The sequence below is a fragment of the Amblyomma mixtum genome, chromosome 1, assembly GCF_055824585.1.
Source record: "Amblyomma mixtum isolate Tamu chromosome 1, ASM5582458v1, whole genome shotgun sequence".
Classification (NCBI taxonomy): Eukaryota; Metazoa; Arthropoda; class Arachnida; order Ixodida; family Ixodidae; genus Amblyomma; species Amblyomma mixtum.
This window is the reverse complement of record NC_143012.1, coordinates 304,563,141-304,589,484: the sequence shown is the minus strand read 5'-3', so window position 1 is coordinate 304,589,484 and position 26,344 is coordinate 304,563,141. Positions and strand designations below refer to the sequence as shown.

Here is a 26,344-nt window from a genome sequence, read left to right as displayed (position 1 = left end):
GTGACTTAGAACACTGGTGCCATGGTTAGGCGGCAGGAGACAGATCTCAAGAAGCACCAGGTTTTGAGCAGGTTTTAGAGAGACTTACTGCCACTGCAGCATTCCCGTGCTTGTTTCCTGCATGCAACTACTCTCAGAGTTTATCAAGCAGTTAATGAAACAATTACTGACGACTTATTTCTCATGAAAGTGAAAGAATGGAAACAACCCACAAAAGCAGCTCTCAATGCATGGCTAAGTAAAACAAAACAGAAGAAATGTAACATTAAAGCAATTTTTCAGTACAAAAGGACCAATGATTCCATGGAACTTTAAGATGCAGTACTTAAACTGTTCCCATCCTATGATGTGATTGAGCACAAAATTAGGTATTCTCAGTGTCTAAATCCAAATTCTACTCTTGACAGTGCATGCTCAGCATAGTTGGCTGCAATGCATAAAACAAATTACTACCCTACTACAATGTGACGAGCACTGCTAGTCAAGGTACTGCTCCCAGAAACTTGCAAGAGACAAAAGCACTGCCCTTACTCAGGCTTAGCTAGAATTTAGGTATCAGTGATACAGGGGATGAAATATAAGCTAAACAACCAAGATGAAAAACATGGCAAAACCAATAATAGGAATCTTAAGAGTAGCACTTTAAAAAAAAAAAAAATCAATATAATGTGTCGTTCTCAACAATCACTTCAGACGTCCAAATCTGCTCACTGCTCCAATCAGCGAGGTAACATTCACGAGGCAGAAAAAGCGTGACAGCCATGTGTGCCACTCTGACTGAAGACGCTGCACCATAAACATGGCAAGCATGCAAGCCAGCAAGCCTTAACCAGAGGAAAAGCAAAAGCAAAAAAATCTAACCTTTCCCGAGGCAGTCCTCACTAGAGCAAAATCCTTTCCACTGGTGATGAACACAGGTTCCTCTTCACAGCCCAAGTCTGCCAAAATGCACAACAAAATTAGAGGTAAGGCAGTAGAAAAGAATAGTTTGCTCCCAAGTACATCACATACGTATTTAGCAATGCAACAAATCACAAAGTACCAAGACTGGAACACAGAAAGAGAATCTGCTGCCTCACCGAGCAGACGATCTTCAGCTTCCTCATGAAAGACACCGGATCCAAAGATTTCAACACACTTGCGTGCCAGCTTCAAGTTCAGTTCAAATGAGCAGGTCATAGGCAGGGCCGAAGGCCGAAATGTACGAATCACAAAGCCATCCTGGAATATGACACGAAGAAATCACACATAGAACTGCAACATGCTGTCTTTCATTAAACAAGACCTCATCAGTTTGCAGATATAAAAAAGGTAAAAAATCTGGGGAAGACTTAAGTTCCACCTTTAAGTGTATGACACAATAGCGTTAAGGGCCCACACAGATGCTGTTCCCATATTATGTGAAAGATCACACAATATAAATATACATGGTGCTTCACCTAACACTTTTTTCAATTTTTAAAAGTAGGCTTTTTGAAATAAGGGAGTAATTACTCATTGGCATCCACCCAAGCGCAGCCATACGGCTACAAAGGAAAGCTATACAGCTTTCTCAGAAACTTCGTAGTTAAAGAAAACTTCGTCCTGGTCCGGGGTTCGAACCCGGGACCACCGCTACACCGGAGCAGTCGCTCTACCAACTGAGCTAACCGGGACGGCAAGCTTATGGTAGGGCGAGAGCGAATTGATCAATAACTCGAAGTGGGAACAGTGTTGGTCAAATGTTTAGGGGAACTCAGGCTTTTTGAGTTAGAAGAGTGTTTCTTTTTCTTTTTTTCAGAATAGCACTGTCATCGTTTAATGCATCAGAGTGCAGCTAAGGCATGCTAATTAGCAGGCTGGTTAACTAATACTGAGTAAACTTTTTAACTTCCCGTTAGGCTACTTAATTACTGAGACGCGTGTAGCCCACTGTAGATAATATCTATATCTGTTTTTAGAATTTGAAAAACGCAGTTACACTCGGCACTGTGGCCCAACAAATGCTCTCTACATCGTACCAAATACATGCGCTTTCGAGAAGCATGTAACTCGTAGATATAGCCAAATTTGTTGGGTCACAGTGCAGAGTAACCACGTTTTCAAAATTCTAAAAACTTATATAGATATTACTTACGGTGGGCTACATGCCTCTCAATAATTAACAACTAAATATTAATAGTCAAAAAGTTAACTATTCAATATTAGTTAACCAGCCAGCTAGCTAGCACGCCTTAGCTGTATTCTAATGTACTACGCCGCTAACAATGCTATGACGGAAAAAGCGCTCTTCTAACTTACGACGCGTTTTTAAAAGCTGCAGAAAACCATACAAGTATGTTTGCACTGCCAAGGGCCAGCGTGTCAGGCACTCAACTCAAGGGTCAGGGGTTCAATTCCCAACTTGCAACAATTTCCTTTTCAGCGAAACTAATGAACTTATATACTTACATGTACTAATGACATCAGTCATGCTGCAACCTTTTAATCACCAGTTTTCTACTCTTTTAATCACTTTTCATTCCATAGCTGCATATGTGACGTCACGGCCCTCTCAATTAATCCGGCTTTTACGTACACACCAGCGATAACACCAACTTCACTGGGTTCTTTGCTGAATGGGACCCTTAAAGGGACACTGAGGAGAGCACTATTAATATTTTTTTTATAGTAAAATCCGATAATTCGGCATGTCATGGCTTTGTTGCCACTTGGCCGGCAGCGAAAGATGCATTTATTTCTAAAAAATTTGGATTCGAAGTTGAAAAAGTTTTTCCCGCCGCTCTGATTCAAACTTGGGATTCGTCTATGACGACACAGGACTAAGAGACTTGAAACATGACGTGCACATGACGTAACGCAGACTCCGTGATTTCTGGCTGGCAGCAGTGCGGCCTAGCAGCAGCCGAAAAGAAAGCTACCGCCGGCCGCACGTTGAAGGCATCTATCGGCTCTTGCGGCCGTCGCTACAGTCGCTTCGATTACGTTTGCACTGGCGTTTTGCCAGCGTTACGATGGATCTCGTTCTCGAAGTCGTCAACGAAGTTCTCGCAAATAGACACCTTTAGCATACCGTGTACCTTGTTACCGCTAGCGGAATACCGGGAGCCCGCCTACCGCCGGAAAACAGGCGCTGATTTGTCCCGATGCTTCAGGAGCGCGCGTAGCAGCCGGGCACGTGGCGCCATCTGGCGACGTCAAGGAGATTTGCGCATGCATTGGCTGCGCCTCAGTGATGAATGGTTTCTCGGTTCCTGGTGTTGCTAGAACCATTCGTTCTAGCAACACTGTTTTGGCCTATGATCTGATCACGCTTGTACTTGCGAGTTTGGCCTGTGGCGGCGATACCTGTATTTTGGTTCTTTCTCTTTTCTACGTTACAAGAGCTTTGTTGTCAGTATGAGTGGCGTTTTTGTAATCAGGAGCTGGTATTCTGTCGATACAAGCCAACTTCAATTTCTCCTCAGTGTCCCTTTAACGCTATTGTGTTAATATTCTCTGCAAACATATTAAAGCTATTCAGCACGTGGCACACGCATTTTTCTAGTGGCAAGCATACAACATGCCAAAAAAAGATGACAAAGATAAAACTTACATCCCTCATGGCTGTTATCAAGCCCAGGAACTCTCTATCACTAAAGTACACACTCTGGCCTGAGTCTGAAATAATTCAGAGCAAAAAATAGTTATAAAACACACAATTTAAAGTAAACAGCATGAAGAACATGACAAGAAATTGGATATTTCTTAAGAAGGTGACACAGAGTTACAGGCTTTTGTGATTACACTATCACTACTTGAATGCACTGAAATACGGGCACACAGTGTGCTAATAAGAACTCAACTGAAGTTCACGAATTATTATCTTGAGCAGTAATTCTGGGCAAAGACTGATAATCTAGAAAATGTGCACTCAGCAATAATATAAGAACCTCATTCATTAGATGCCGTTGGACCGTATAAGATATTCGAATTCAGTGGGCATTCAAAAGATCTGAACCTGAAGCAAAAAGAAATAAGACGCAAAACTCTCTTCAACTGCCTGCACTTTAGGGTCACTGCCATTGCATTCCACAAAGCCGAGGCCAACAGCTCAACAATTAACTACTCCTTTAGCGGGATCTCATTTGAACTTGTCGTGGCTGCAAAGTCATAGCCAGTTGCCCGAAACTAACGCACATCAGTTTCAATGTCCAGAGACCAAGGTCACACATGTCTCTGGATGTAACTCAATTACTGGCAAAGCTCTTTATTACTCTCAGACACTCTTATACTGTGGTGTGCTCTCGGCACGTGCAAGGGTGGTGGCCCAAGGTCAGATGCAATAAGTTATTGCTATGGTGCAGCTCTAAAAAGCAAGCCCAGAAGGGCTTTCAATAAGCAGCAGAAAAGGAGCAGTAAAAGAGAGTATGTGCAGTCCATCACTAATCTGGGGGTGGTGCGGGCAGTGTATTTTGTATCGATAAGTTCGATAAGTGTGCGTGGTGTGCTAGAACACTCTGTGTCGGCGCTACCACGGTCTGCGCACATCTAACGGCTCTGAATGGCGGTCAGCCACCAGTGAAGTTCAAAGGGTCACCATTCTGCCTGGCATGATGCCATCATAGCGCGCAATGCAAGTCACAGTGCCGCTGCTGTCAGCACAATGATGCCTGAAGCATTGAAGAGCCAATTAGGGGTCATGCAGCATAATGTGGGCTTGCTCACTTATTACAAGCAGATCAATACTGCATTATCAGTCGAACTCGAGTGCCCCTGAGTTTGCAGAGAACACAAGAGCTCCCACAGAACATCCCAGGTACTCATATTACCTGAACCGATGCAAGCTGCCACCGTGAATTATCCGGTAAAATTGGACCGCTGAAATTAAACAAATAATCTAGAATTTAAAATTAACTGAGATCAATTATCAAGGTTTTACTACATATTATGAATGAGTGTTCAATTGACTGGCTTGCCAAATAACGAACATACAATGAGATAGGTACTCACTACTACCAATCATATACGCTTTAATGCACAGTAACAACTACAATGGACTTGACGAGAAGCCACTTACCTTCTTCAAGCGTGACAACATCTTCCACTCGAAGTGTGTGCTTATCCACTTTCAAAAATTCATTAATACGACCTAAGGAATGGTGGATATAGAGGTAATCCTGTAGGGGATGAAAACACCAGTTACAAGGCATCCATGATGTAGATGTACAAGCACATAATTTTTTCTTTTTCTTTTTCAAAATGAGCCAAATCCAGACACCAAAGTTAGGTGAAGTTCAGCTGTAATTGCGTTTGCCCCCAAATCTTTCCTATGAAAAACTATCAAAATTAAATGGGCCACATAACTAGCATTTTATAGCATATCCCGTAACAGCTTCCAAGTGTGTTGCTAAGGATAAAAAAAAATTTTTTTTTTGTTTCTGTCAAGGCGAATTTGGCACATAAAAAAAAAAAAAACTCCTGAATACACGCTACAGCTTTCATTGCCAAATTAATGATATTTAGCCCCAATAACCAAATCTCATGGTGCAAGAACAAAACAAGCATGACAACTGACCTGTACAACTCCAATCCACCCTGTTCCGTCCAGCTGCTGACTAGCAATGAGCTCCCCCTAGAGAATACAGAATGTTATGCAAGTGTGAATACAATGAATCGCTGCACACCATTCAGCATTTTACTGTCTCCAGGGTGACAAAGTTATTATTTACTTGCTCAAGAGAGAGACACCCACAATAAGCAACCAGAAAAAGAGCTGCAAGTTATTTTTTACTATTTATATACGCTAGGCTTATCTTGGATCTCAGACTCATACATGAGTGGAGACAAAGAGGGGTGGGGGGCAACATGAGGTGCATGTGCCCGGGGTTGTACTTGTATACTCATTTTGCCATGCAAGACATTGCTCACTTCAGAACTTTTCTGCAGTAGGTTTCCTGAAGACATTCTTAAAGGCACTTCACCAACATTAGTTTTGGTGGCCGTCAAAGTCGTCACTCCTCAGCAGCCTCTGCTGCAACTTTTTTTTTTTTTTTCATCAAGCCTCGTGTCATGCGAGGTAGAAATGCGGCGAGCATACAAAGCTAATTCGTTCGCAAGGTTCACAGGTTGCAACAACAACTCGCAGCAGACCATTTCTTAAAGATGGACCGTTTCCGAGGGCGCTTCCACACCGTCACTGACAACGCACGCAACTATGCAAGCCGTCTCCAAGTGCAGCCCTCTTCACTCCGCATTATAACTTGCACAATAGAATGGTGCATTTCATCACTCCCGAAATTAACAGGGTTCAAAAATGTCCGCTAGACTCGCAGAGTCAGTACGCGCGTAGCCTCTCCAGTGTCAGCAACACTTGTTTTCAGCAATGTAGATGGCACTGCATGCCATGTATTGTACTGTTCCTTTAATTTAACATGAGGACGCTGACTCTCTCACATGGCCACCATGACCTCGGAGTCTAACCCTTTCCACCTATCTTTCATTTTCTCGCAACAAGTCTCAATGATCGTGAAGGAAATGAAGACCAGTCCGGAAACATGCCATAAAATATCGAAGGAACACACTAAACCAACAGAAATTCAACATGGAAACTCCAACACCGCAGGATCAGTGTCAGAAACAAGCTCCTTATATTGATAAACCGAAATTTTGGACTTCGCTTTTGAAAAATTGATCAGAAACATGTAGTAATCTTATAGGAAAGCTGGTCGCTCGCCATAAAAGTATGAATAGGTCTGCAAAGTCAGAAAAATTTGTTGGTGGCTGTAGTAGCTGTGGTCACTTTGACTATGACGAGATAGCAAGCATGTGGCATCAATTACAGTTTGGAGCAAATTTTTTTTCAAAGAAAAAAATTCCGAACCAAGTCGGTGCCAACTTTTGGAAGAAATAAGATTGTGTTCGCACAATTGGAAAGCTCATTCAGAATTCGGGAGGGTTAACTGGTATGAATTTGTGCAGGCTAACATGGCTGATTGGTTGTGCTGTTTAGTACAATCTGCTGTGGCCTGTCTACAAAGAATGTCTACAAGGCCACTTTACGTGCAATGGAAGTAATTTAAGGTACACCTTAGCAAAGAAACTTCAATCTCAAAGGTGTGTACCGCAGGGTCACCTTGCAACCAAAACCTAATAGACTCGAGAGCCGCTGCTGTGGCTCAGTGGTTACAGAGCTCGGCTGCTGACCCGAAAGACATGGGTTCTATCCTGGCCGTGGCGGTCGAATTTTGATGGAGGCGAAATTCTAGAGGCCTGTGTATTGTGCGATGTCAGTGCGCATTAAAGAACACCAGCAGTGAAGACTCCTGCATACCTCTCTGATGTTTAAAAATGAACACTTTGATACTTATTCACTCATTATTTTTTCTTAACATAGTAACAAAGAAATAACATAATCCAAAGAGAGACCAGCACACACCTTGACAGTCCCACCAAACCCAGTGCCCAGCTTGTACAAAACACCCTGCCTGAAGAGGTACAGGAACTTGCCGTCGGATGCGATGGTGCATTGACTTTGAAGCACGTGCTTAGCTGAAAGCAGAATGGGGCAGATGACCTCAAGTATTTCATACTGTAAGTTCAATTTCAATTAACTATTCAAGTTTGGATGAAAAGCCAGAATTTACCCATAGTGCCAGAGTAATAAAAAAAAGAAAAACTATTATCCCGTTACCTTGGCCTCAGATAGCCATAAAAGTCATTTGACAAATAGCACACTTCGACAATGCTCCAACCCAATTTTTATCAAAAAGAGGGCCAACAAGGACCCCTTCAGCTGCTACGAGCACACTCAACCTTCAGACATTTTTTAAAACTATGGACCAGAGACCCTGGACACTGGGTCTCTAATAACACCATTTATCGAAGTTTTCTTATAGAACCCTTCGGGTGGTTTAACTACCTTATTCATAGTTTATATTATAAGTATAGTTCCCCACAGACATTGTGGCCCCACAGCAAAGAGCGTTTCAAAGCACCGAGAGAAAGAGTCCCCCCACCCTCCTTACCAAAATGGGAAGACTTCGGCAGGTGCAAGGAAAATGTGCCACAGTGTGCTGCCCTCGGAATTCCATGAGTGAGCCAGCTTGGACGCTGAACTTTTCCCAGCAGCACTGCTTGGACACTCTTCTGCAGTGCCACCAGAATGCTCGGCATCTGAAAGTCACATGGCACACACAAAAAGAAAGTGACTTTTGCTGAATGACGCCTGCATTAAACAAGGCTAACTTTAGAAACAACCATTCTAGAACATTACACACAGATGCAAACAGTTTAAAAAGCACAGCTATTCCCTTGAAAAGGAAGAAAAAAAATACATGCGACAGAACATCTGTAATGTTTTCACCAACACCTTAGACTGAAATCCATGATATCACTTTCCGCTTCTAACAAAAAACAAAGAAAGCAAATGCATGTCTTCCTAACAGACACAATGTGCCATAAAATCCCGAAGGAATGACATTTTCGCCAAATAAAAACTCAGAAAAATGCAAGTAGGTGATCCCAAAAGCCACAAAAAAAACAACAGTAGAATACATCTCGGAGCACGACTGCAGTAAAACCTCGATAACTCGAACTCCATTAATTCGAAATCCCAGATAATCCGAGGAACTTCTGTGGTTCCATAATCTCTAATGCAAATTTGAAAGGATAATTTGAAGTGACGGTTTGGACCAGCTCAGTTAAATTAAAGATCTGGGATTCAAACTGGAGAAGTGACGAGTAGCGTCGCAGAGTGGTGCCGATGCTTGATATGCAAAGTGCTGCAGCCCCAATACTCTTTATGGTGTGGATTGCGAACCACCGGCACGCATGCCCCTGTGCTTGTCCCATGATGCGACCTTTCTTGCTCCGTGCACGTCAGCTGATATACTAATCCTTCTGTACATGACCTTCAACTTCCGACACTAAAGACTTTAACCCCCTCTCCAAGCCTCACACTGACAACTCAAAAACCTACCCTGTTACAGCAAATCATTGAAAAAAAGAGAAAAGAATAAGACGTTTTTGACAGTAAGTCAGTCAAACAAACACAAGAGAAGGACATTCTCACTGTCAGGAAGATGAAGCAAACAGATGAAACGAAGTAAGCATCAAGAGCTGGAAAAACATTCTTTAGCATCGATGCACGCAATACTTTCAATTAAAAAAGGTCTTCGAACACACTTTAACCTTCGTCTGCACAAACCAACGTGCGAGTAAATAAAAAGGAGCAATGTTTTCATGTGTAGATAAAGCTCCGTGGTAAAGCTCCGCTCCATCTTAGGCGACTGATCTATACAGCGTTAGTAGAATCTGTTTTAAAGTACGGCATTACTCTAATACGGTAACTGCTCCGAATACAAGAAAGAAGCATTAAATGTTATCCTAAAAAGAATAGTGAACACTATATCGTACGGCACAAAACTACACTCGGTTGACATGAAAGAGAAATACGATGAGTTAGGCATCCTTCAAATTCGTGAACTATTTCACTTTGTTGTGTTAACACGGTATTACTATTCAAATGAATATAAGACTCCCGTAAAAAAAGATGTCACCTTGAGAAAAACGGAACGTTTTTTTAAGCCACGGGTTTACACAAACTATGGTAAAAAGATGCGCAGTTATTATGTACCGGCTGTATTTAATGAAGTTCCCGATGATCTATGTATTGCAAGTAACAAACGTAGGATGATGACTGACATGAGAAATTGGTGTGCAAATGTATTTCCCTGTGTATAGCTTGAGTTCTTTCGTATGTGCAATTTTGTGTACAAATTTTTTTTTTTTTCTCTCTATGTTAGCATGAGTGTTTAGACAAGAAATGCATGCATATGGAGGTATTTCTCCACCTGCTGTCTGATCAGCCAACAAGCAAAATGTGCTTAGGCAGGTCAGAATTTCATACAGACGAATAAAATTTTGAAATTTTGATTTGATGTGAGAACAATACCCACGGGTATCTCCTCAGCCGTCAGACTTCGTGGACTCATGAGCAGTGCGGCAGCAGCGCAGAGCATCTTGGACGTGTCTCCAGTGGCCACCACAAGGCTGAGCAGGCAGGCACAAGCGTTTGACGTCAGCTGTGACAGCACTTCACTACTGCTTGAATGTGGCTGGCTGTACTGCACAGGTGTGCTGGTGGCAATGTCCAGCAACAAATCAAACATCTTGTCTGAAAACAAGAGAAACTGAGAATTAGCTGCAAACCACAGCAAAGGAGTGACATTTAGCCCGAAAATTAGAACTAACAACACCCTTCAAACATGACTGAAGCAAAGTAATAGCAAGAAATATGGAGATCTCTAAGCATGTGTGGAACTGCCCAGAATAAAACTGTGTCAAAAGAGAACCACTACATGCAAAATTAATTCTGGCCTGATGAACCTAAAAGCAATCAAGTTCGGCTTTAAATGACTGTTGGTTAAGAAACTCAGACTAACAGGGCACGAAAGAATTGGTTGGTTTGGTTATTGGGGTTTAATGTCCCAAAGCAACTCAGGCTATGAGGGACGCCGTAGTGAAGGGCTCCGGAAATTTTGACCACCTGGGTTTCTTTAACATGCACTGACCTCGCACAGCACACAGGCCTCTAGAATTTCGCCTCCATCGAAATTCAGTCGCCGCGGCCGGGATTGAACCCGCGTCTTTCGGGTCAGCAGCCGAGCACCATAACCACTGAGCCATCGCGGCGGGGCACGAAAGAATTACCAATAACCCAAGCAAGATTAAGATTAGTGTCCCAGGATAATAAGTCTGTCACTATAATCAGGAACAGAGTTTTGATAGGACAGAAAATTAGACAGAAATGAAAGCCATGTATCAATACCCCACGCGGTTTGAGGGTAACTTTCACCCAGTTATATGCATTCTTCCCTGCCACCACGTGGTTTATGGTTTATGGGGGTTTAACGTCCCAAAGTGGCTCAGGCTATGAGGGATGCCGTAGTGAAGGGCTCCGGAAATTTCAACCACCTGGGGTTCTTTATCGTGCACTGACATCGCGCAGTACACGGGCCTCTACAATTTCACCTCCATCGAAATGCGGCCGCCACGACCGGGTGCCCACATGTGGTTCATCACTTTCTTGTGCAACACTTTTTTTGATGGCCAAGTATCGCAGAAAGAGAGTGAAAGCGGCACAGTGAGTGGTGCCCACATTACACAATGAGAAGTAAAACTCGCACAGCATGCCATCTGCTTGGAATGCGTGAAGCATCATGCACGACAACTTCACAAGGGCATGTCAAGCACAAGCTTTAAGAGGCGTTTAAGCTCCTACCAAATGACATGGCTGCCATGTATTAAGAGGCAGCAGAGTGCTTGGTGGGAAGAATATAAAAGGTATGACTTGTGACACTGCGTACGGAGCACACCATCGATGATATCCAGTAAAACCTCATTGATATGTTCCCGGGTCATATGCTTAATATCGCAGGGAATAAAAATGTCCCATAGATTTATACAATTTTTCTTCTGGTTAATACGCTCCCAGATACCAAATTTCCTGGCCCCAATGTTAAAAATTTTGACAGCAGTTCAGTGCATGCGACATCAAGAGCTGGATTGGCAGTGGCAATCTCCTGATGTAGTAGCTTCACTACAGTGCATAGGCGCAAAAGGGAGAAGCATTTAAAGTGAAACTGCACTCATGTCGCGTTCCAGCGGGGACATGAAGAGAAGAAACGCCATTCCTTCTTCATAGTGTCTAGAAGTAAGGGGGTGTAGCATCTGTAAACTACAATGGTGCTTTTACATACGAGCGGGCTGGGTCTGGGGAACGCAGCATGAAAAACAAGAATGCTGGTAGTCAGCCGGCGCGGTTGCTTCCTTGCAGTGCATTAGTACAAGGGGGCAAAGCATCTTAATGCAATGCGGTAAAGATCCCGGTTACTTTCGCTACTATCATCGGTGGATCGGAGTTTTTTCCACGCTAAAGACAACACAATCATGGACTGAACCCTGTGACCCCTAGAAAGTAAGTGGTTCAGACCTCGCACCAAGAAATGCCAGTCGACATTTTTATGAAATGAAAATATTGGTTCGAAACAGTATGTCATTCAATAGTTACGTTTTTCAAAGGCATGCTCTTTGGATCATAACCCAGATAATACATTTTTTCCTTCGCATTTAAGAAAAACATAACAACTAGGCCATGAACTTTCTGGTGTTTATTTCTGAGAAAAATTGGCAGATGTTTTGCGCCGTTCTATTTTTTTATTTGGAAACACAGTGTTTTCTGGCAAGTTGTACAATATACAACCACTAAAATCAGCAGTTATTGGCGAAAACAATTCCCAAAGTTTACAAATGGGGTGATCAAATCCAAGAGCACCAATTTTTTTACCTCACTGTTACGTACTCACGATGCACAGCTGGTTGCAGTAGTAGGCTTGTTGAACTTTACTTAAATGTATTGGCTCACTTGTGCTGACAGCCCCCAACTTTGAAAATGCATGTTGAATATTAGTACTTGAGATTTTAAAAGATGCTCAGGACGATACGGGTTCGTTGCATGCAAGTAGTTCCCTGAACAACAGAGCGACGGTACCAGTACTAACCCTGTACAAAGCAAATTTGGAGCTTCGGCTGAAGTTTCCATGTGCTCTATTCATCTCGGACAACACTTTACTTAAATGTATTGGCACACTTGTGCTGACAGCCCCCAACTTTGAAAATGCATGTTGAATATTAGTACTTGAGATTTTAAAAGATGCTCAGGACGATACGGGTTTGTTGCATGCAAGTAGTTCCCTGAACAACAGAGCGACGGTACCAGTACTAACCCTGTACAAAGCAAATTTGGAGCTTCGGCTGAAGTTTCCATGCGCTCTATTCATCTCGGACAACTCTGTAGGTTTTTTCTTAGTCCACTTTAAAGACCGTCTGACTACTCCATTTTCCACAAGTTCCCACAATTTGAACATCGATGTGGGTCGGGACAGCTGTGAACTGCAAGCCATAGTGGGTGTCCTGCTGGGTGTACTAAAGCAACTTGTACAATGTTGTAAGGTGCAACTACCTCCATTCTTAGGTCCCTGTCTACCATGTTCATTAGGCTGTCCACGCTTAAGGGGTGTTCAGCTTGTGCTTGATTGCACTTCTCCAGCATTGCAACCAGTTTCACACCAACGGGAGGATTCATCATGCATACGAGATTCTTCACCAACTTAAAGAGTCTTCATAACCCCAAGTAATGAGGCAGATGTCTCTTATAGAAAGGTCATTCTCAGAAGTTACTGAGAATATTCTATTCTCTCAATAGAGTCAGTGCTCTTGAAAAAAAGGAGAAATTGAGCAGCAATGCTTAACATCAGCAAAACCCTGATGAAAACCAAGAGGGGAACACTGTGGAGGTGCTGTTTTGTTCAAGACCTAATAAGTGATAGAGAACGTTGAACTTAACGCCGTAGTTCCTGATCACTCTTGGCAATAAGCGTATTGTCTGCTGATACGGCTAATTCTTTTCACCCATATGCTCGGGCAAATCAGAACTTTCTTTGCCATAGACAAAAAAGAAATGTTTAATGCACGTATTAGCAATATTCATACTAACGAGAAAAAAATTTCCTACAATCAAGCCGGCTGCGCACTTATGTGCTCGGCTATGCCCCCTGCACTCTTTAAGGACGAAACAGCCCACTGCCGTGATGTTATCGTTGACATGAGTTTGGCACTGTTATAAGAGCCTCCTCAGAATTTCTGCACTTTTAAAAGGATGGGAGTAGAGAAATTTGTTAGCGAAAATGGTCATCCGCTAACCTCACAGTGCCAAGAAATCGGTGCTTTTCGGTTTTAACTGATTCTGTATAAATTTTTTTTCACGGTATGTTTATCAGTGTTTTTCAGCTAAAATTCGAAAGTATACGGCCTAATTGTAACATATAACATAGAGCTCATACGGCCAATGGGTTAAAAAGTTTCATTTATGCTCAAGCCATGAACATTTCCCTGATTAATTGACAGTCCAGGAGAATCCACATCATTCTCCGCATTGCATGTGGGTGTAAATAAGGGAAGAGATCAGTGATTCAATTTCTGATTTTCTCAATGACAATCTTTTCAGATGGAAAATCACTGGTAGAGACCCAGGAGGGTAACCTACCAGTCTATGGTAAATGGGCAACAGGATCAGATGGCGCTAGCTGTAGGAGGAATCTTTTACACATAAAATGACCTTTCCATATTCACAGTCCCTTTGAAATCCATTTTAAAAACCACATTTTGATTAAATTTCAACACCATCTAGGATAAACAAAAAGACTTCCTATTCCACCTTTCCAATGACGAAACAAAACTGCCTGAATTATGGCTTCAATGGCACTAAAGAAAAACCCAAACTGCACCAGTTGTCAGTAGAGGCTTTTTAAGGAGCCTTGTTTTTCAAAATGCTGATATTCTGTGCACTTTCACACGTCACTTTGCAATGTGCTTCCAACAAGAAGCAATCCAGCCTGATAATATGTATAGTCTTATTTATCGTTTACGTACCGCACAAGCTTCAGCCAATCCAGCTCGTTTAGGTGACTGGCTTACTATCAGTGCCATGATAATCAACATCACCCCTGAACTTAGCTCATGCTTATTCTTAAAAGAGTCGTTTTTGACCACAGCTGTGCATCAGACATCCTGGGAAGATACTGAATCAGCTAAAACTGCTTCAGTTTCTGTGCCTGTAAAATACTGTAAAAATCTGTGCCTGTTTCCACTATGTCCTTTAGCAGAATGGAAAGCTGAGTTCATGAAAGTTATGCATCTTCAACAGCGTGAAAAAAGGTGAAGACGAAGCAAGGGACAGACACAAGCCCCTTGCTATGTAGTTTTGCTGCTTTTTGTTGCATTTTTACTTGTCTCCTAGACCCAATCATCCCTATGATGACACGGAACATGAGGGTATGTAAAATATTTCAGTGTCTTATAAGTCGTGTATGCTGCAGACATTCACACTGGACAATAAAACCTACACATTACATTAAATGTACACCCACAATCAAAAATATATGGAATGCAACATTAAAGAAAAAGCAAGTTCATCGCTCTCCTTGCACACAGCCTAATTTTGTGCATATAAACGACACAGTTCATCTTTAATTTCAGCCAACACACCCTGGATGCAAACTTAATAAACTCTTGACGGCACATATGCTCATTAAACATCACTTTAAAGTGCCTCTGATGAGGCACACTGATTCATCACTGTCACCCGGCTGCTCACCTATCACTTCAGGGGGCTCTGAACGAAACCCTTCGGGCTGCTGGCCTTGCAGGATGTCAAGAAGTGCCCGGAGAACCGAGAGGCAGAACGCTGGCTGGGCAGAGCGACTCTCCCGAATCAGCTCAAAGACACTGCACAGACCGACACCCACAATGCGTGGCACGGTCTGCACAGCATCCTTGTTGTCCGAGGCGCCGTCCCCTTCATTCTCGGAATCAGAGTCAAGCAAGTGAAGCAACACTGTCGACTGTGGAGCAGTTATCCAGTAGAAGTGCCGGGCTGAGTCGCGAAGGTGTTTCACCAGGATGCACTGCCGGACGTTGGTGAAGACGGCGAAGGGAGATGGGTTTCCCCGGATCTCCAAGAACGGACTCCTCCATGGCTGGATCTCTGCACCCTTGCTCTGCAAGTGCATGTCGAGGCATTAGATTTTTTTAACTTAAACCAGTAGGAAAGACCGTCATCAGAGTGAACGGTGCTGCCAAACAAGACCGTAATTGAGAACTACCATGCTCTCTTCTCAGTCAAAACTTTAGGAATGCTCCAGTTGGGTAAGTGGGTGTTATCGAGACTGTACCAACCATGATCATGTGATCTATGTGAGACTGAGAGGCCTACTTATGCTGCCGTAACTTATACCACAATAGCGAAGTAAACTGAACAGATTTTGAATTGAAAATGGACAGACTTAGAAGGGCAGTTCATGCAGCTTTTGTCATCACTTCTTTACATCGTGGGAAGGTAAAAAGCCTGAGTGCTTATTCGATGTCAATATGAAGTGAAGTGTTAATGAAGTGCCAAGCCCAGAAAAAGGTGGCAGTATCACTAAAGGCAGTATAACACTAACTATATAACCAACACTAAGTAAGCATATGCCAAATCATGTGCCAAGCTTTAATTGAGGCACCGCTCAGCACTAGGCTTCGCGAAATTTGTGAGTGTATTGCACAGCACCTCACTCTCAATGATGTAACCGTTCAAGCGATAACTCAAAGCAGCCCACAAAAACATTTGCATGTCAAGGTATCCCCTGCAGCTACTGCACCATGTCACAATAAAGCAACATCGAGGAAAGAGACAAACAGTGAATTTAAAGATACGAGAGGAGCAAAGCCCCCTCCTTATCGCTGCCAAGTCTGATGCAGACTGGCTCCGCATTCCAGCAGGAGAGAAGTGGTGACCACAATAGCACATTATCAGAGGCAGGATACATCTTAAGTTAACGCTATCAGATAGTATATCACCAGAGGCCTAGTTAAACCCCAACTCACAGCCATGGTATAATGAGATGCACTTATCCGGTATAGACAGTGAAAGACGATTTAAGTAAAATGCAGCTGGCACGTTCAAGAAATGAATGCACGTACCTATAGTAAAAACAAATATGCAAAAATAAATAAAAAAAAAGAATTGTTCACAACAGCTGCGTACACAATTAGTTGCTTTGGTGTTTAGGAAAAACCGTAATCAATACACCGATATATAGTATGCAGCTTTGTTAGCTATTCAGTTTTTCAATACCTGAAGAGGAACACAAGAAAGGGGCATTCTTAAACCTATGACAACAATTCAACAAACTGATTAGTGTCTTCAAGGGCTCAAAAATGCAATGCCGTGATGCTCTGACGAATACAACATCAATAAGCTAAAAATCTGCACATGACTACAGTTCCTAATGTTTGTTTATTAGCAATCCAGCAACTATTACTATCTCGCTTCTTAGCTAGCATGTGCAATCGCAAGTCGGCACAAAAAGGGCTGTGCATGCCACAGGGTTCAGCGTCCTGAGATACCAATTTTTCAGTACAAACAGAACACTGCTTTAAACTCCCCGACCAATCGAAAGACATGAATGCTTATGCCTTTCAAACAGAAAGCACAAGCACAACATGCTAAAGAAAAAGAGAACCACGGAACATAAAGCAAGCACTTGGGCAAAAGTTACTTTGAAAGTTTTGTCATACGTCACAGCATCAGTCAATGGGGAGAAACAAAAATTTGTAAGCAGTCTGCACCAGCGTAAAGTCAAATAAGTACACTTGGAAAAGACTGCAAAATAGACTGCCTCTTACAAGGCCTGAAGGAGAGTGAACCTCGTCGCCACATACGTTAAAATCAACAACCAACCAAAAGCACTGCGAGCATACATTCATACTGTTTCAGTTAAAAGTTGTTTACCATTTGCGTGGCCTGTCCACAGGCGAGCCACGGGGGCTTCGTCCCGAAACCTGCTCTCCTAAACAGTATTTCTTCAATTACTTTACTGATAACTAATGTATTTAAATTTACTCTGATGAGATCACCCACCTTTAACTTTTTTCTTTCCTTTGGTGTCTTCTTCTTCAACTTCTTGTCATGCTTCCTCCTGTTCCGAACAAGGTTATACAAAGATAGCGTCAAGGCTATGAGCAATAGTGGTCACATGCGCAGTTTCATACAAAAGTACCGCCTTTTTCTTTTACATTTGGGAGAGAACGAACGTTACACGCTAAATACGTGAACCGATCAGCCAGTCAGTTTACTGCTTACCGGTTCGCATGCACAGCAACCGACGAGTGCGCTAAACGTCAAACAGCATCTGACAGTTCGTCGCAGCTATCTGCCTGGACTACGCATATCGCAGCATGACATCCGGACAGCGATCACTCAACAGGTACGAGGGCGAGGCAAGCCTGCCCGCTCAGCAGTCCACAAACCCGTCGCTCACCTCTCCAAAGGAAGTCGAAACATCTCATGGAACTCCCTCTGCAGCGCATCTTCGCTCGTGTCAAACGAACAGGAGAAAGAGCGCTTCAGGGAGCGCGACTGGTACTTTGAGCTCGCGATGTGGGGTCCGCCGACGGCAACACAAGCCATCGCTACGGTGGGGTAGGGAAAGGAACTGAATTAAAAAAGGGAGAACTTGTCTGAACGCGTCCAGATGCCTGGTTTCAGGCGGGCGTCGCGCAAGAGGTGTGACCGCGAAGGAGGCTTCTCCTGATGATGCTACCACGACGACCGGCGTCCGCAGCGATGTTGGAACTCGCGCTGCTGCCTCCTCCGTTAGGCGCACCGCACGCGCAGCGGGCACGCCGCAGGGGCATGTTCCACCGACACCGAGTCTCTGGCGCGGGGCACCCCGGACGGATTCACAGCATCGCACGGCCAGTCACCAAGAGCCGCACAGACAGAGTCGATTTACGCAGGTGAGTAGTCCAGAACCATCGCGCAGCTCCGCTGGAAAATGTAACAAAAATCAACAATGGCCCAAAGTTGCCCGATGCTGCTCGACTTGCGCCGTTGTCTTGCGGTCTCTGGCGTTAAATTTTTACATAGTAACATTCAACAGAAATTCTTTTAACCTCATAAAATAAATTAAGTACGAGAATGTTGTATAACCCTGTAAATAAATTATGCAATTATTGTAGTGGTTTTGTTTTACAACAAAACAACTTTTGTAAAATTATTGTACACAAAAATTATAGAAGTAATTTATTTTTAATTTTATTTTGCAAATGGTTTAAATTTTACGTTGTTTTATTTAAGTTGTTTTTATTAGTGTGCAAATATGACGTTAGTGGCGGTAGCCGTTGCAAAATAACAAGGCATGTGTTTATGCTCATTTGTCCAGCATAACTTTTGTTTTTTTTGTTCCGTTTCCATAGAGTTTCTTACTATTACCTAGAGGGAAAGCTGGCAAGCCGTCTATGGGAGTTTCCATGGAGACCCCACGTGACCACCTCAGCCACCATGGGTACAGTGAACTAGAATATTTTCTATTCTAGTTCACTGTACCATGGGCCTATGCCATGGGCGCTCAAAGCATCATGGGGCGGTGAGCTACTTGTTGCGGAACTGTAACTTTTGGCCAAAAAATAATAAAAAAATAAAGCTGTTTGATAGCTACAAACGTCCTAACATTCAATATCTTGTCTAATGATTGCAACAAACGAGCAGAAAAGCATTTAAGTGCAAAGTTGGCCGAAAAATAGGCGAAGTAGTGAACACTAAAAAAACTAATACTTCGCAATTAACAGGCGCACTTTTAAAAGTAAATATGTTTTCAAAAAAAATGTTGTTGTTTAGATACTTTAAGAGGTTTTTTAATGGCATTTCGGAAGAGTAAAACCTTTTATTGGCGTCGTGTGTCGTCGCGTCTTCACTACTATGGCTTTTGCACACTGCGTTCGCGCGAAAGTCGTCTGCGCACACACGAACTACGTTTTCGGAATGAAACACCTTAGTACTGCCACTCTGTGTTCCCGAAAAACTACGACTGTGCCGCAACAAGTAGCTCACCGCCCCATGATGCTTTGAGCGTCCATGTTGGCTGAAGTGCAGCGCCGCCAGCTTTCCCTCTAGGTAGTAGTAAGAAACTCTATGTCCGTTTCGAAGCGATTTCTCCATGACTCCATGCGATTACTTGTTGCTTAGCGATCCCGTTCTTTCGGAGGTTGCCATTGGTTAAAATCAGTCACGCGAGAATGCGGCCTTGGGATTGGACCGCGCCGGAGGGCGTTGGGGAGCAGCGGGCGCCCAAGGTGTCTCGCGAGGAGGCAGGGAGATTCGGACAAGTGGGAGGAGAGTCATTGAGAGAGGGGAGTGCGCGGCGCGAGTCGCCAAGCGGTGGCTCGACCAGCTCGTCGGCGGCGGCGGTGGTGTGGTACCCGTAGAGCCCCTCGCGACCATGGATGTCCGGTAGCTTACCGATGTGTGCCGGTAGTTGTTGCAGGTTTCATTTTTTGTTATTTTTTGTCACCCCCGGTACCACCCACTACCCCTGCAAAAGCGTTGTAGAGTAGTACGAGCAGCGACCTGTAACAGGACCCCACCGGTGCGAGCGATTAAACGGTCGACGACTGCAGCTACCATGTCAACCCGGAATGCAGGTAGGGCGGCCGTTCCTCTGCTTATCTTGCCGCTCATCTCCGGCGTCGCAGTCACCAGTGAAGAGTGCTTTCTGAAGGCTATATCATCGCGATCTAAAGTTATTGCGCCCCTTGGGTCCTCCAAGCGCCGCGCTCATCAGAGCTGAGGATGTGTCATTGCGCAAGAGTGCATTTGTGCTGGGCGTTACCGGTCTGCCGTCTTGAGAACGTTGCCTCCGTGCTACATGTTGCGCTTCACTTGTGTTATGCTCCGGCTGCCGCCATCTAGAAGCACTTTTTACTCTGCTGGAATACTGTAGAGGGTGAAGATAATATCGGCCGTCAGTATTTCACTGCTCGACGACCTGATATGCCTTTTCAGTGTTTCAGTGCCGGACCACACCGTACATTTACGTGCCGGCATATTTGTTATGCACAGCAGTTTCATGGTGCTGCCATTTCTTCCCTGGCCTGGATTGGGCGTCCTTGTATTGGCGATATGTGCAACGAGTAAATGCCTTCATAAGCGCTAGACTCTTGTCGCCGATACCTGTATCGGCAGTAGCTGCCAAGAGCTCTGTCGAGTGGTCCTGCGTAAACAAATGCGCGACCTACCTGGCCCCACAAGAAAACATGGACTATAAGACGCCCACTTGCCTACATGCTGTATGCATATCGCTTTGGACAGGAAGGGCTACGCGACGGCCTCGTCGGTAATTGGATGCTGAAAAGTTACGTCCTCACGACTTAAAAACGGCTTCTGTTTCTGACAGTATCATTCGTAGTACCTAACGCAGCATAATATTTAGTCTGTGAGGTGCACTTAATCCTGAGTAATTTTAGCGGTTCCTGTTCATTGTTAGCCAATGTTTGCATTGTGCGCAGTTTATCGCACTTTCATTTCTAATGTGGCGAAACTCTGTGCCTCCAGTAGAAACACCAGCCGTGAATGATGCGGACGAATTGGCAGTCCAAGAGTTCTACAAGGGCAAGAGTGTGCTCATCACGGGTGTGACAGGCTTCCTTGGTAAGGTATGCATTTGAATTTGGATCCCTTCTTTTCCTTTATTGCTAAACAGTGCATTTGCATCTGCGCTTTCTTGCCCATAGTTCTTAGGTTGCATATGTTGACGCAACAGAATGGTGATCAATGTACGCGATGATGTTTTCAAGCAAAGCGCTTTTTCTGAGGACGTGTCTGAAGCCTGCTGCTAGTATAAAACTATAGCCTCTATAATGAATGTTCAGTTCTCGTTATTCATTATGCGTCAGCAGTGAAAAGATGGGACGGAAACAGGCAAGCACTGACTATCAGCTGAATTTATTGAGGGAACGATACATTTATAAATATGGTGGGAAACAGTAACCAAACAAGCATTTCAAAATGCAGTCGGGACAATTGTAGCTATGACAAGTGGGAGGCAAGATAGCTCTTTTTTGTTAGACAAGATCACAGAATGATGGCTAACGCATGTTAAACTCTTATTCTGAATGTAAAAAGCCTCCACGACTTTGTGGGCCACTTTTTGTGTCGGAAAAGTATATACAAGCATATACATTACAAGTCGGGCAACTGTGCATTTTATGCTACCTGTTTTTCTTGATATCTTTGCTTCCTGTCTTGAGTTAGTTTCATAAAGTATAATTGTTCAAGGCATGCACTTCACCGGCTTGATATCAAGGCATAGTTGCAGTTGCATGTGTACTATGCTAACAGTTAATGCTGCTGCGAGTGTTGTGGTCTGATTTGTTCATTGCGCTTGTTGGAAAACTCCAAACTATTGCTCGTGTTTGGTTGTGCAAGTAGCGATGTTTTATGTGAGGTGAGTCAGTATTATGACATGGCAAACCACATGTGCAGTGTCTGTTGATTCAGTCACATCAGGTCCTATCTTGGACTACCATTATGATGGGACTAATAAAAAAAAGAGAAAAAAATATTGTCCCAGCCTGTGCCCTATCTTGTACTATAAACAATCGACTAATGCAGTTTTTGAGGACTGTTATTCCCCTGACACAGCAGAAAGTTTTTCATGTCCACATTCTCTGATCCCGCCATAGTTTTGTCTGAAAAATGGTGAAGCAAGACATTCTTACAAATTTTTCCATCGGTTCACACTTATTTTTACATACTCAATGCTGGGAAACAATAAGTTTGTTTGACGGTGAATGGGTGTCAGAAAGGTGCTTGTTTTTCTGATGCGCGCATTTAAAGTGAGTTTGCAAAAAAAGTTCATAGCGGTGATACCTCTTGAGCTATCGCAGTACACTCACCAGTTTGGGACAAGGATACTGCATTACACATTTCCTCACTCCTATCATTCAGCTCTCACAGAAAACTTTGAATGGATTTATCTGCGAGAAAAAGTGCGCCGCCACCATGCTTGTCACATTCTATAAACTTCTAGGCTAGAGAGAAAACCTCTAGCATTTTTGATGTGGTCACTCTGTCAAGAATCTGTGTTTATAATAATACATGGCTTTTCTGTGAGGTCTAAAGCAAAAAGATTGTCCCATGTACTCTTTATTCTGCAATGTCAGCACTGATGCTACGCCTCCACGTCTGCCTATTTGTTCTGCTGATATGGATAACCTTCAGAAAGAACGAAAAATGGATAGTGAAAGTTTTTGGATGCCTGCAGCCGGAAGTAGTTTCTTGGCACTTCATTTACTCATCATTGGTAGGCAGGTGAAGGGATGAATTTGAAAGAAGTGTGCATGAAGGGGGTGACGTTTGTTAAAATGAACACATGTCAGGTGTCATTTCTAGCTTCTGCACAGGCAAATGGCAGCACCTTGGAAAAGCATGCTATAATTGGGCAAAAACTAGTGAGCTGGTCATAGGCCAAAACTTCTTAGATGTTCTCACAAGTATGCATAACTGCATAGCTCGTCCCTCATGATTGCTTTTGGCGTGTTTATGAACTAGACCTTACACCATGTGGGCACTTTGTCATAATGTGGCTAGATTGGAGGAGAGACCTCCTCAAGGTCAAGCATCTGATGTGGTTCTTTCAAGCAAGCTTCCCCGTGTGACATAAGTACCAAGAGTTGTTTAACATATAAACTATTCTGGTGCATAGATATATAGGTGTACAGCACTTATGTACTTTTGGGTGGGATTTCCTTGAAGATATTTCAGGTGTTTGATATAGACATTTATGAGACATTTTAGTTACAAATAAGCAGTTAAACTGTATATGGCACAACACAGTTATCTTGAGCATGGCGTATGAAGCGCCTCTCAACAGTAACCAGTTAAAATGAGTACTAAATTTCAAGAAGAGAGCTGCTAGGAGCTATTTTTCCAAGAAATGTATTGAAGGATTTTGTTTGAAATAAGGAATTGAAGTTGCTTGCTTTAAAAGTTCTCTAGCAGCAACAGCAGTTGTTTTGAGATTTCTTTACTGTATATTAGACACCTTCTGGATAATGCGAAGTTGGAGCTTCGCCATGCACATGCTTAGTTCTTTTGTTTGAGACACAGTTTGGCTACTGCCAGACTGTGTGGAATTTTGTCATTTCACTGCAGAAGCTATTCTGGTATCACCTGTCAAGGGTTTCTAAACTTCACGAAGTAGGTTTGCGTAAATCACAGCTTGATTTGGTTTTTAAATTTTTATATAGCTTCATACAAAGGCACAGGTGTCTGGAACAGGTATTATAAGAGCCGCCCAGCATCCCGCAATAGATGTATACCTGACCAATGTTTCATTTTGCTTTCCTGTCACCTCTTATAACGGCGCAGCTGTCAACTGCGGTCATTGTCAGGACTACGAAGAGTTCTGTAGCAGTGCTCAGCTGTCATGCTTCTTACAACTTACAACCCACTCTGAAAACACCAACGTGAAGTTTTTTCAGGGCATGAAGGAACAGCTGTCAAGCTTGGTTACTACCCTTTGTTGTAACTGCTAATACAAAAGCCCATCCAACCTTTTTTTTCTGACTTCCGTTTTGCTTGCAGATTGCTTTCATTTCATTCTTGTCGGATTTGTTTGACGACAGACTACTGACAAACAGTTAGGAACCAATGCGTGTAGTGTCGTGTTTTTTCACATTAGTTTTTTCATCGAAAGCTGCTTTTTTTCTCCTGCTTTTCTAATCAATTAACCTTAAGCGATAACATATTCAGTAATATTCTAAATTGCACAACAACACAAAATAAATAAATAAATAAATTAAAAATCCCCTGTGTTCCTTGGTTTCTGTGGCTGTTGGCTTCTCTCATATTTATAAACATTGGTTATTTATCATTACATAATCATAATTTTAAATTGTGCTTTGTGAGACATTGCTTCCTCACTCTATTCTGAAAAGAAGGAAAAAACTGACTTCTCTGAAAAGTGTAAACATTTGATTTATTGGCTACCAACAGAGCTTCGCTTTCTGTTTGCTTTAATGCATGTAATTGTACCTACCAGTCAGATTGTGGTTTAAAACCAACCCAAGCAACATGAGATGTCAAAACATTGCCTAAATAATTTCAAATGCCATTCCATAACAATGTATAAATGTTGTTAGTGTCACTTTTCCTGATCACCAGGCAACATTTCTCACTAATGTTAGTACAACACTTGGGTAACATTGGTATGATTATTCTGGCAGATTGACAAGAAGTGCAGACAATAAGATTGCCTCCACTTAATTTTGTCACAGTTGGGCAAAGCACACTCACATCCTACAAGAAAAAAATTACCCTTTGCATATTCTGCAAAGGTGAAGCGCAAAATAACTTTCAAAGTAATTGATCGCAAGGTGCCAATTTTTTTACTGTGTATTAATGCACGTAATTAATACAGCAAGCATCTTCAAACACTCAATCCATGCACAAAACACTGCGCCACAGAAACATTGTGAACCATAAAATGCCGTCGTGTTGCACACTCATACATGAGTGACTTTCAGTGAGCTTGATTATATCCTCCACCTGAGGCCTTTGTTTTAAAACCAGTGACACTTGCCATTTGAGTGAAGTTTTGTGAAATTTTGAACTTGTAATGGCCAAAATAAGAAATACAAGTTAGCACGACCACCTTGCTGATACCTTTTATTAAAAATGCCATATTAGTCCTTGCTGCCATCTTTGTGCAGACATTATGCAAATGCATTCAGTAAAAGTGGACAAGGTAATTCTCAAGAAGGTGCCATTCCGAGCCCTGTGCATATATTGCTTTAGTATTCTCCTGTTACATTGCATTCACTGGGGCATGACAAGCAGCAGAATTCAATGCACTGCATTACCTGTGCGTTATTGGCCTTCCCAGTATTGTGTTACAAGTTTCTGTTCAGAAATGTTGTCTAAACATGGACTCCGAAACGTTGGCATGATGTTAGCACTCAATGTTGGTGCTATGTATGCCCATAAATGTTATTGTAATGTAATTTTAAAACATTATGGTAATGTACGTTGGGTAGTATTGCAGCAGCGTCACATTTTGTTACTCTACATTGTTGCATGGTAGCTGTTACTTACAGGCAATTCTGAGGCAGCATTCTGCATTACTTGGGAATTGAGTCTGTGATGTGGCTGTAGCCATATTAAAAGAAAGCTCTTGGCATTTGTTGTTGTTTCATATAATCTACTGTAAATAATTGTTGTAGTCCTGATGGTTTACTCAGACATCACTTCTTCTGGTCCACTTCTCAGACGTGTCTTCTGGTTTGCAGGGAACAATAGGAGACAAAATTAGTGCCTCCTCCCTCATGCTGATTAATGGGGCCACTGCCCCCCTTGCCACCCCTCTGTGCACACATGTGGAGACTTTGGTGTAACCTGAGCTTGAGCTTTGTGCTTTTGCACTTCCAGATCCTCCTTGAGAAGCTGCTGCGTTCTTGCCCAGGCATAAAGCAGATCTTTTTGTTGATACGACCAAGGAAAGGTTGCAAGTCAAAGGAACGACTGTCTTCACTTCTCAAAGCTGAGGTATAGCCATTTTTACTCACTGCAAAGGTTTGACCTTGTGTTGTCTGAAAAGGCTTGTAGTTGTGCTTTGCAATTAAAGTATGCTGTTGAGTTTCTGTGAAAGGTGTACTCGCACGAAATTTAGAAGTTGTAATATTTATGTGGTTCAGTCTTTGTGCACATGTTATGTACAAATGTGAATGTGACCACAATTACTACGTGATTATTTTCTTGGAAGATTTCCTAGATGACAACCACAAAAGTACAGCACCCCATAATGCAGACATTCATAATGAAATAGGTTTTCCTTGATACAGTGTGACATGTTTGAGCTTGTGCAGTATTCTGCAAAATTGCTATCTCTCCCAGGAGTGCAAGAAATGCCTTTCTAAATGATCAATTTAATAAGTGTTTGAGAGA

General features: G+C 42.8%; 2 protein-coding genes across 6 annotated transcripts in view; one reads left to right on the top strand and one right to left on the bottom strand.

The window, feature by feature from the left end:
- Window positions 1-18,403, bottom strand: part of hiw (MYC binding protein highwire) — a 131,513-nt gene extending 113,110 nt beyond the window's left edge. For all 4 annotated transcript variants that reach the window (XM_089566700.1, XM_089566701.1, XM_089566702.1 and 1 more), the window contains exons 1-11: window positions 17,883-18,403; window positions 17,483-17,540; window positions 15,176-15,578; window positions 9,918-10,135; window positions 7,986-8,133; window positions 7,397-7,509; window positions 5,537-5,593; window positions 5,039-5,138; window positions 3,575-3,639; window positions 1,080-1,221; window positions 862-938 (exon numbers count right to left, since the gene is read on the bottom strand). In XM_089566700.1, the coding sequence (XP_089422826.1) occupies window positions 862-938; window positions 1,080-1,221; window positions 3,575-3,639; window positions 5,039-5,138; window positions 5,537-5,593; window positions 7,397-7,509; window positions 7,986-8,133; window positions 9,918-10,135; window positions 15,176-15,578; window positions 17,483-17,540; window positions 17,883-18,031 (1,530 nt within the window). In that variant the 5' untranslated portion in view covers window positions 18,032-18,403. The remainder of the gene's footprint in view (window positions 1-861; window positions 939-1,079; window positions 1,222-3,574; window positions 3,640-5,038; window positions 5,139-5,536; window positions 5,594-7,396; window positions 7,510-7,985; window positions 8,134-9,917; window positions 10,136-15,175; window positions 15,579-17,482; window positions 17,541-17,882) is intronic.
- A 1,322-nt stretch (window positions 18,404-19,725) lies between these two features.
- LOC149372271 (fatty acyl-CoA reductase 1-like) overlaps window positions 19,726-26,344 on the top strand; it is a 32,450-nt gene continuing 25,831 nt past the window's right edge. The window contains exons 1-3 of one of the 2 annotated variants that reach the window (XM_089566695.1): window positions 19,726-20,043; window positions 20,957-21,054; window positions 25,829-25,945. In XM_089566695.1, coding sequence (XP_089422821.1) covers window positions 20,025-20,043; window positions 20,957-21,054; window positions 25,829-25,945 — 234 coding nt within the window. In that variant the 5' untranslated portion in view covers window positions 19,726-20,024. Of the gene's footprint in view, window positions 20,044-20,953; window positions 21,055-25,828; window positions 25,946-26,344 lie in introns of both variants that reach the window. The other variant, XM_089566694.1, reaches the window with a different exon arrangement.